General features: G+C 39.2%; 1 protein-coding gene across 3 annotated transcripts in view; it reads left to right on the top strand.

Moving 5' to 3' along the window:
- GRID1 (glutamate ionotropic receptor delta type subunit 1) overlaps positions 1-11,827 on the top strand; it is an 814,231-nt gene that overhangs the window by 627,909 nt on the left and 174,495 nt on the right. For all 3 annotated transcript variants that reach the window (XM_034777148.1, XM_034777150.1, XM_034777149.1), the window contains exon 6: positions 9,007-9,180. In XM_034777148.1, coding sequence (XP_034633039.1) covers positions 9,007-9,180 — 174 coding nt within the window. The remainder of the gene's footprint in view (positions 1-9,006; positions 9,181-11,827) is intronic.

The raw sequence follows: 11,827 nt of genomic DNA on the forward strand, positions 1-11,827 counted from the left end.
TCTCTGCCTAGCAGTCCTTCCTCAAACAGCATCCCGTGGTCTAGGAAGCCAAATCCCTCCTGGCGACACCATCTTCGCAGCCAGGCATTCACCTCCATGATGCATCTGTCTCTGCCCGGGCCCCTACCTTTGACAGGAAGAATTGAAGAGAATACCACCTGCGCTCCAAACTCCTTCACCCGTGCTCCCAGAGCCCTGTAGTCACTCTTGATCCGCTCAGTGTCACACCGCGCAGTATCATTTGTGCCCACATGGATGAGTAGCATGGGGTAGTAGTCAGAGGGCTGGATAATCCTCGACAATGCCTCCGTAACGTCTCGGATACGGGCCCCCGGCAGGCAGCATACCTCCCGAGATGAAATGTCAGGGCGACAGATGGGCGCCTTCGTCCCCCTCAGCAGAGAGTCTCCGACCACCACTACCCTTCGTTTCCTATTCGCAGTGGTGGCAGCAGACCTCCCAGCCTTAGGGGTACGAGGCTTCTCCTCCTTTACTGTAGGGAGTGATTCCTTCTTTCCTGTATCAAGAAGAGCATAACGGTTACCTATAACCACGGCAGGAGGGTTCGGAGCAGGGGTGGAGCACTGCCTGCTGCCAGAAGTAACCAGCTGCCAGTGTCCACCCTGAGCCATCTCCTCCTCCACCAGTGGTGTATCAGCAGTCCTGTGTACTGGGACAGCTACCTCAGCTGTCTCCACATGGACACTGTCGAGGAATTGCTCGTGGATTCGGATGCTCCTCAACCTAGCCACCTCCTCCTGTAGCTCTCCCACCTGCTGCCTGAGAGATTCCACCAGCAGGCACCTCTCACATTGGATGGTCCCCCCAGCGTGGATATCAGTAAGTGGAAATTGCAAGTTACAGTCTCTGCAAAACCACACCAGGATCTGGGTAGAGGCATCCATGCTCAGGCGCTCTGTCTGGCTACAGGCACAGATGGAGGAGACAGAAGCAGTGCTGGCACAGGTGTTGCGGGTCTTCCTAACCATCGTAAGCCTCCCTCTGTCAAACTCCCGTCTGCAGCCCCCTGTCAGCTGAAAGGGTTGTTTAAGCAAGAAGTTTTGGATGTAGTTGGTTTATAGGTATTAAGGGGAATCAAGAGAAAACAATTGAATCAATTAACCTGTCTTCCCTCCAGTTTTTGTTGTACTCTTAATCTAACTCTAGTCTTTGTCATTCTCTGCTCCATTCTGTAGGCCCCTCTTCTCTTTGCTCCTGTACTTCCAGTTGTAGGAGGCCATTTATTATTTGATAGACAAGACAGTGTTTTGTAATGTCTGCTCTGGTCTGGATTCTCTTACTTTCCATTTCCAGCCTGTAGTTCCATCATTTGTGCCATTCGGCATTCTCTCTTCCTTTTACAATGTCAGACACATCCAGTAAGCCATTGTTCCTTGCCCCCTTACTTTGAGGCTCAAGTGATTTAGGTTATTCAGTTATCAGGCTACAGCTTCCTGAAATCTACACTATCATTTTCCTTTATAAAATATTTTCAAAAGGTTGAAAAAAAATTGATGAATAAGAGGGAGGGAAGAGGGAGAAATAATCAAATGAAATGAATTTTGAGGAGCTAAGAGGTTTTTTCCTTCTCTTCCTATGAGAGAATATTTTATTTACAGAATAATAGGCAGCAGTGTTTTGCTCAGTACAGTACTTGTAGGGAAATGATGGGAAACATATGATTCACACAAATGATCCCAAAGTGATTATTGTTCATTCTTCCCTTTTCAATTTAAAGCAAATCTGCCAGAAGATTTGGACCTAGCCTTTCTTTATAGTGTATGCACATAGTATGAAGTAGGAGCCAGATCCTCACCTGCTGTAAATCGGCGTAGCTTTGTTAACTTCAATGAAATTAAAGCTGATTTACATCTGGAATTTGTGTATCTAGCTGTCTGCATTCATCAGACAGCAAATTTTTAAATATAATAATTGTTTAGAAGAAAGCTCTCTCACATCTAATACCAAGAAAAATAAATATTTAATAGTTGTATGAGGCTTTTGTACTTTATTTTCTTATAAGAAATCAGGTATTTATTTAAAAAATCAAATGCAATGAATGCCCTACTTACACTTTTAAATTAAGAACTCCAAAATCAGGTGAATTGAACAAAAATGCAGAGACTTTTCTTCAAAAATAACAGAATTGCACAAAGGACACTGAAAATCAGGACAAAATTCTGTACAGTCTAAGAATTTATAATTCTTTGCAGTTATTTCAGATTTGGCAAAGAACATTTTCCCAAGCAAAATTTAGTAATTCAGAATATCTCTAAAATTACCCCAGTCCAGTTCCAGGTAACATGTATTTTATATTTGCCTACAGAAATCTTCCTTAACTCCATTTCTTAAATGACTAATATATTTGGCCCTATATAGCTTTTTCCATAGACTGTTTATTTTTCTCTTTTTATATAAGACACATGAAATATAACACTTTCAAGTAGGGCTGTCGATTAATCACAGTTAAGTCATGCAATTAACTAAAAAAATTAATTGTGATTAAAAAAAATTAATTGCGACTAATCAAAGTTTTAATCACACTGTTAAACAATAGAATACCAATTGAAATTTGTTAAATATTTTGGATTTTTTCTACATTTTCATATATATTGTATTCTGTGTTGTGAAATCAAAATGTATATTACTTTTTATTAAAAATATTTGCACTGTAAAAATTATAAACTAAAGAAATAGTATTTTTCAATTCACCTCATAAAAGTACTGTAGTGCAATATCTTTGTTGTGAAAGGGCAACTTATAAATGTAGATTTTTTTTGGTTACATAACTGCACTCAAAAACAAAACAACGTAAAACTTCAGAGCCTACAAGTCCACTCAGTCCTACTTCTTGTTTATCCAATCGCTAAGACAAACAAGTTTGTTTACATTTACAGGAGATAATGCTGCCCTCTTCTTATTCACAATGTCACCTGAAAAGTGAGAACAGGCATTTGCATGGCACTTTTGTAGCTGGCATTGCAAGGTATTTACGTGCCAGATATGCTAAACATTCATATGCCCCTTCATGCTTCAGCCACCATTTCAGAGGACATGCTTCTATGCTGATGATGCTTGTTTAAAAAAAAAAGTGTTAATTAAATTTGTGACTGAACTCCTTGGGCGAGAATTATATTTCCCCTGCTCCGTTTTACCCACATTCTGCTGTATATTTTATGTTATAGCAGTCTAGGATGATGACCCAGCACATGTTGTTCATTTTAAGAACACTTTCACTGCAGATTTCACAAAACGCAAAGAAGGTACTAATGTGAGACTTTGAAAGATAGCTACAGCTCTCGACCCAAGGTTTAAGAATCTGAAGTGCCTTCCAAAATCTGAGGGGGACGAGGTGTGGAGTCTTAAAAGATCAACACTCTGCTGCAGAAATGACAGAACCTGAACCACCAAAAAAGAAAATCAGCCTTCTTCTGGTGGCATCTGACTCAAATAATGAAAATGAACATGCGTCTGTCCACACTACTTTGGATTGTTATTGAGCAGAACCCGTCATCAGCATGGATGCATGCAAATGTCTTGCGGCCCACCAGTGGATTACCCTGATGGGCCGCGGCCGAAGGTTGTCAACCCCTGTGAGTTCATGAAACTCATGGCCCTTGTTGCCATTCAAGTTAATCCTCTGATTTTTCTCAGGGATCTACTTCCTGGAAATCTCTTTTGGCTCTTTAAATTATTAATATCATTAACAGTTATAATTTTCTGTCATTACCTCTAGGAAAATAGAGATTTTAATGTGAAACTTAATTGTCTCATTTTGCAATTTGTGCTATGATAGCTGAACACAACTAAAGTATATTTAAATATTTCCCTGAGCACATTGTGAGGTATTCCAAACTAACTAATTGATGTTCTTTGTGTATAAATAGATAAATAGGTGCTATGACTGACCACCACTTGCAGTGCCGGCTTTACGTGTAACAATCTATGTGACCAGGAAGAGCAGACATTTTATTTTTGAGTCTGGGCTGTGGGCTTTACCTAGCAATTTTATCTTTCCTCAAAGATTATTCATATGTACCAACAGCCTGAATAAAAAATAAGTTGTTCAAATTTACATGTATTTGCATAACTTTACATAATATATTTAATAACACATTATTAAAGTGTTTGAGGCTGGTATTGAGGCTTCCATCTCCCCTCCCTTGGCATGTGTGAAGTCCCAATGGCATGGGGAGTATGTGCCAGATCTTTCCCTGCTGTACTCAAGGCAAGAATCAGTGTGCTCCAGGGAGCTGCTTCTAGCTCCTTTCCCCTGGGTGAAGCTGGATGATGCTCTTTCCTTTCATCTCTACCCTTTTTCTTTCTTATTCTTCAGCCGGGTATACAATGGGGTGAGAAAGATGAGAATAAATGACCAAGGTTAGAAAATATGGGAGAGCCTGGGTAGGAACCTCCAACACCTCGGTTGTCTGGCAGGTGTTCTATGATCACCATTAAAACATGTTAGACAGGATATGTCTCTCTCTCACTCTATCAGGCCTCCCTCACGGTAGTGTCTATGTACCAGCATGGAATTTTGTTGTAGCTCTTATGTCACACGCTCCCTAACATAGCACATGGACTGGGGAAGGAGGGTCAGCTATCCTTATGCCATGCTATTCCCAGCTGCTGAATCAACCCCTTGCTTTCAGCAGTTAGGCATGGGAGACAGACAGATGTAGTATCCAGCATTTACACATCCCCATTCCCTGCACTGCAGCTGGCTTGTGCCAAAACAGCCCTAATGACCCTCAAATTGACTGAAAAATCAGGGTTAAATTTCTGTTAAAAAACAAACAAAAAACTCAGCGGCCAAATAGTTAAGCAGAGCACTTCCTCTATCTGTTTCACAAAGTGAAGAAAGATTTGTATCATGTATATGAAAAAAGGAAATCACTTTTAAATAAATAATTAGACAAATTAGGGCTTAATTATAAATCCTTTGAAATGGCTTTTTTTTCTGCCTTCGTGGAAAACTATTTTCTGAATACACACAGTTGTCCTGATTGATATAAAACAAGAGTCCACTGCACATATTTTTTGTCCTTTTTTGGGTTACTTTTTATTTAATTTTCATTCTTGGGATTCAGATGAACTTTCTGTGCATGATATTTATCATACCTACTATAAAACTAGAACTGCAAGCATTTTGACAAATGGGATGCAGTGTCTAGTTTTTAAAACACCAAGGTGAGAGTTGACATCTTAGGGTTCAGTCCCTGGCTGTGCTGTTGACTTGCTTCATGACCCTGGGAAAGTCAATTAGCTTCACTGTGCCTCAGTTTCCACATCTCTAAAATGGATTTATCCACCAGTAGATATGGGTGATTGATGGGTGAAAGCTGTCATGGCTGAACATTCCCCCAAGAAGTTCCTCTGCAGATCCCCACCTTAGGAACAGCGTGTCCTGCTAAGTGAGTCTCAGACTTATTCACTGTAATTAAGCCATGCACATGCTCATGAGTCTCAGATCAAGTATTCTGGACCTGAGGTTATGAGACCCTGTCCCCTAAATGTCTATTCATCAGTTTGTGCAGCCATTGAACCAGCCTTTGCCTCCTGTGTAGGTTAGTTGAAAGTTCTTGCTAATTTAAATTGTTCTTTTTAAAAAAAAGTTTCTTGTTATTTAACCTCACTCCGTTGGAGTTTGTGTGTGAAGAGGCTTGCCCCAGAAGGATAACTGATGAGAAAAAAGATGAGGCAAGAGGTATCCCATAAAAATGTTTCTTACTAAGACCAGCATACCAAATGGTTAGGCACCCTGTCTGGCTTCCCACAGAGAAGAGAAACTCCAGGCATAAAGCAATCTGCCTGGAGGATCTTTTGGAGCCTTCAGGACACCTGTGGAGTGCCTGAGCACTGGTTCCAGTAAAGGCATCAGGAGCTTGCCTGAATTCAGTAACAATTCTCAAAAGCCCTCCATTCAACTTCTGGGAGACTATATTATGTATTTTACCCCCACCAGTTGGCCTGTCATTAGTATCAGGATATTCACCTTCTGCAAAGTTTAAAAAAAATATTCCTAAAACAGACTGGAAATTGGCAGAAAAGGACTAAAATGAGCCAAAGCTGCCGTTCTAGTCTACCAAACCACATAATTATAATAGCCTCATGGTCGTTTCACTCACAGCTTGAGAGCAAAAGTGAAATGAAAACAAAATACTTATTTCTTTCATGTTAAAAATTGAGGGCCAGATTCACTGCTGCTGACAGAACACCAGCTGCAGGGCCCCTTGACAGAATGGAGGAAGCACAGCAGCAAACCCCACTCCAAGAGGGGCTCAGGGCTGGTTTGTGCAGCTTAGAAATTGGGTTGGACCAGCTGTGGAGAAGGTGTGGCCAAAGCACCTGGGAGAAGAGCTGATTCAGACATTCAGATTCCACTAGTGGAGCTTCTATGGAGCTCTAACCAGAATTAAAAACTGTTCCCTTCTGTGTCCCTTTTGAAAGGAAGGTAATAGGCAGTACCATTGGTTTGCCATTCCCTTGGGGGAATCCCTCACAGGAAACAGGAGTTAACAAATAGCCACCCTACAGCAATTTCAGTAGTGAACTAAACCCAGGATTTTAAAATCATTGTATGTCCCTAGTCAAAAAATAGTTTTTAATATAAAATATGTAAACCATGTGCAATTAACTTCAGCTGCAATGTACAGGCAATAGAAGCATCTTTTTGTGCTAAAGGAGTTTAGGGAGCTAGGACATTGAAGGTCTGGCAGGGAAACTTTAGTACTAACCAAGCTTGAAGAAGAAACTTAGGCTGTGGTTTGTGTTTGTGGTCTCTGCTATTTACCCTCATCTTTGACCCAAATTATGCTGTGCAAGAACATGTGCATCCCTATATTAATTAATCTCTTCCTCTTTCTTGAGGCATTCTTCAACTGGATGCCTTTCTCTTGTCATTCCTCTCAACTTGTACATTTACTTTGAAGTGGTATATACTTTGTTTAAACTAGCACCACCCAAAAGAAAGCATATACTCTATTTTTTCCACTCATTCAGACTGGAACGTGTGCAGCTTCGTAGAAGATAGTGTTCTAACAATGGCACCTCATTAGTAGCAATGCAACTTCTGAAATCTTCTGTGCTACATTTAAGCAAATTCGGCATTATGAAGCAAAGCTGTGAAAGCTTCGGCAGTTTCCTATGGGAGCCTGTTCCAAGACAGGCAAGATTGGTGGTGTTCCTTCCTTCTTCCTTTACTTTCTTTCTTCCAAATGTTTCTGGAACAGTGAAGATACTACAGCATTCATTATTACCCTGCACGTTAGCTGATAAACTGAAGCCAAGGGTATACCTAGCAATTAAAAATGACAAATACACTGAGCAATTAAATGTCTCCAGCTCACATAATCTCCATAATTGTCCATAATCTCACAAAACAGAATTGCTATTACATAGAATATCATCATTTAATATATCATGGTGTTGCAGCTGGCTATAAATGCCTATCAGTGTGTTAATAAAAGGACTTATGAATCACCATGAAACCTGTTGCCTGTGTCATGACATAAGTCACTCACTTTATACCCTTGAACCTACAGTCTTTTTTTGTTTCTGTCTCTGGTGACTGTTGAGGTGGAATTTGACCAATGACTTTGGATTTTCTTCTTAACGTGGTCCATTTCTTTTCTCTTTTCCTTCAACTACTTTGTCTTCTTTCTATCCTGCATTTTTTCTTTTCTTTGTCGTAATCTTTAAGTGTTTTTCATTATCTGTGATGATGTTTTTTCTGTAATGAAAAAGTCAAAAACATTCAGCCCAAGATTTTCAAAAATGGGTGCCTAAATTCATATCTAGACATCTCAGTAAATGATTTAACTTTCAAGAGGGCTGGACACCCAGTAGCTCCCTTTCACTTGTATGAAGTATCTAAAAAATAACAAAATTTACCTTTTGACTTCAAAGGTAGCTGACAGGGGCTTAGCACTTTTAAAAATCAGGCCACCTATTTAGTTGCCTAAATATGGCTCTAGAAGTCGAATTTTAGGCACCTATTTTTGAACATTTCTGGTCGAAATCTAAGAGAAGATTCTTAACATCCTGATCAAATAAAATAAAAATGCATTCTAACATCCAAAGCTTTGAGAGAAATCACTGGTAGTGTAATGCACTTCCAAATGTCTACACAATTACGGTGCTATTAACAAGGGAACCCAAAAGGTGGTGGTTGATTCAGAAAAATGTCCAAGATTGGGAAAAGAGGTCAAGGCAACCATTTTTCCTTAGTAAAAATGCAGGGGTAGTCTCAAGCTGATCTCAACCAGCTTAATTAAGATACAAGATGTTTTCCTTAACATAGATGCAGGTTAACATCATGGCTATGTCAAGTTTAGTTTACATGTGTTAACAAAGCCTCACCTAATCTTGACTTCTTTTGCTAATGTGGTTAAACTGTCAAAAGATTTCAGATGCTTATCAGAACTCTCCATACCCTTTAGTCTGCAAAATAGGACTGTTAATCTTACAAAATGTGGGTTTTCTCATGAGATTTTGGTCGGGCCAGGATTATCGTAAGAACAGCCTTTCATATGTTGTTTTGCCACTTATGCTTTTGGTCCCAAGCAGGATCAGGATGTGATGAGGCACAAAATGACATGCTCTTAAAAAAAATGACCTAAAAATTTTAACCAACTTACTTTCTGCTTGAATGCGGTTTAGACTTTGGATGAAAGCACTTATTGGTCCTTGTTTAACCAAGCTATTTTAACCATCTCATTATTTTGCTATGATAAGCTAAGTAGCTAATGTATAAGAAGAGCCAAGATAGCTTGGGCATAAAAGGTGCTGTATAATGCTGAGTTCTAGTCTGTTTTAAATGATGCATATAAAACATTCCCATTAACATACACAAAGTAGGAACATTTGTCCTGAATTGAGTCTATTAAAAAAATTCAGGGTCATTTTCTGTTTAGAATATTTGATCAAATAATGGCAGGAATACAAGAAATATGTGTCAAGAAATGTGTGTTGTTTTGTTTAAAAGGACTGTGTTTCTCTTCACAGGAAATCAGTGATAATGAAATATTAGAACTGGTACACAGTGCTCTCGGGAGGATGACGGTTATCCGGCAAATCTTCCCTCTGTCAAGAGACAACAATCAGAGATGCATGAGAAATAATCATAGAATATCTTCATTGCTCTGTGATCCACAAGAAGGCTATCTGCAGATGCTGCAGGTCAGTAAAGTGTTGGTGCTTGCGAAGGTCCTTAGGAACATGACATGAGATAGTTGTGTGTGTGATTGTGAAGCTTCACAGGAAACAAAGGAAGGAAGAAGTAAAATGAATACCTTAAATCTCAGCATGCTGAAATTGAGTGGGATAGTTCCTGACTAACCTTAATTATCTAGTTTCCTTCCTTTCCTGGGCCTGAGTGCTTTAGATCTGACATTGTCTGCATAAAGTATTAGCAGGCAGTTAAGTTGATTTTAAGTTGATTTGGGGCATTTCATTCCATAACCTCTCTGTGTATATAAATATAGATATAGATATATAGATGATATAGAATCATGTTTTGTTGTTACGCAATTCCAATTTTGCCTAAATACTGCATTTATGCCTATTAGCCATTTCATGTGAAAGGATTAATTTGTGAGGACTGCAGAGTTAAGTTATGTATTGGGATATAGAGCTTTTCACTTCCAAGTATCTGATTCTATGTGTTCCATATCAGCAGTGACTGGACATCACTAACATCTGATGGTTATTTGGCCTACGAGAAATGCACTACTGATATTAGTGCCATTTTGTAACAGTCTAGGCTATTGAAACCAACATCTCAAGCCCTGTTGGAAGATCTCTCTTATTGGCAAGATATCTATTCCAGATGCCAAGATTCCTCAAAATAAGGTGCAAGATCAAAGCAACCTTTTAGTGAATTAAGTGAAAGTAAAAAGTGAATAGAGAATATCTGAATGAACTATATGATGAAGATCCAGGGGGACTTGTGCTCCTAAGTCACTGAGGCATTTTTAAAAATTGCATCCATAGTACTGAAGAAAGATGCTAGATAGAACTGAAAACCTTTATTTATTCACAAGGTAGGTGAAGCAAAGGCAGTTGCAGAACAAGGTGCCTCCTACACTACCCAGCCAATGTGCTAGAACACTGACTTGATGGGGCAGGGCAGGAGAATACCAATGTGATTGAAAGGGTAGTTCATAGTCCATGTTCATTCAGAACCTGATCCAAAGCCTCATGAAGTAAATGGGATTTTCCTTGGCCATGTTAATACTATCCACCCAATGAGGGTACCAGCTGTAACAAGTGTCACTGATAGCAGATATTGGCCCTGTGTGGGTAATGTACTTTTTGCAACTCCAGGCACTGTATGTTTGAATACTGTGCATCATATAGTCAGATACTGTATAGAAATAGAGCTGCATTATAGTGGTGTAGTTGGCAAGTAGATTCAGACAATATGGATTTTAAAGTAAAGATTTCTTACTGCAGTAAATCGTTTTGAAGCCTTAGAACTGAGCTTTCTATTCACCTTTACTGCATCAGTATTCCTTTTTAATTAAAAGGACCCTGTGAAGATTTTTCATAATTTTCTCAAATTCAATATTTACTCATTTTATTCACCTGAAATTTTGTAATTTTTGCAAGCTATTTCTATTTTGAAGGCACCCTGATTTCTTACTGAAGGTCAAGTCTCAAGTGCAGGACTGCTGTCAGATTTTATTGTTTTATAAGAAAAACAATACTAATTTAAAAAAAAAGAAAATAGTATAAAAAGGCAGCCCACAACAAATTAGATGGATTTTATAAGCAAATAGTAATAATGAATGGTTGATGAGATTTTGAGCTATATACTGGAAAACTTGAAAGTGTCCCTTTCAAATCAAATTAAAACTTTATCAAAATTCCTTACTGTGAAAGAGTTTGAGAGGTGCCTCTTCCACAAACATTAACTACCCCTTATATTGCCTTACTTCTCCAAGAAAACGTGCATAACTACCAAGCATAGAAATGAGAAGTTTTGTTCTGTGTTTGTAACCTCCAAGATGGGTAAATCCAGGCTGCCTGGAATCAGAACACAGGCTGCTTACTTCAGGGAATCTGAGCATATTCTAGGTTGCACCAGCAGATGACTTAATTGGGGGACAATTTTACATCATGGCAGGATTTTGAATCTTATTGCCCATCTGCTTATGCACAAATCTATTTCAGAGACTAGTCTGAAGGACTCCTCTGACAGACTTCTTCTGAGTTATCATATGTCAAGACAGTAATATGTTTGCTAGCGTGCATAACCTAGCTCCATAATTCTAAACTGTATTGACAATAAAGCTACAGGTGTCTGTTAAGTAGTCTCCTGACTCCTTGAAAAATTGGTCTCTGGGGTGTGAAAACAGCTACAGTACTCAGCATTTTTAGAGATGAGCAATCTGTGAGCATACAGGATGCCCAGAAATCCAGTTATAGATTTTAGTTAGTAAATTAGCCCAGTGTGGTCCTTGGTAACATACAAGATGTTTCTGAGATCTTATTTGCATGCAGACCAAGCTCATTTTGCATAAATCACCCAAATTAATGAATCACATGAGGGATGATCATCTTTAAGAGGGAGAAAGCCTGGCCACTAATTAGAGGGGTGGGAGGTTATTCACTGAAAAAATGCAGTTTCATCAACCCAAAACTATTTCAGAGTAGCAGCCGTGTTAGTCTGTATCCGCAAAAAGAAGAACAGGAGTACTTGTGGCACCTTAGAGACTAACAAATTTATTAGAGCATAAGCTTTCGTGGACTACAGCCCACTTCTTCGGATGCATATGCGAATTTGTTAGTCTCTAAGGTGCCACAAGTACTCCTGTTCTTCTTT

This window comes from Trachemys scripta, chromosome 7 (assembly GCF_013100865.1).
Source record: "Trachemys scripta elegans isolate TJP31775 chromosome 7, CAS_Tse_1.0, whole genome shotgun sequence".
In the NCBI taxonomy this organism is placed as follows: Eukaryota; Metazoa; Chordata; order Testudines; family Emydidae; genus Trachemys; species Trachemys scripta.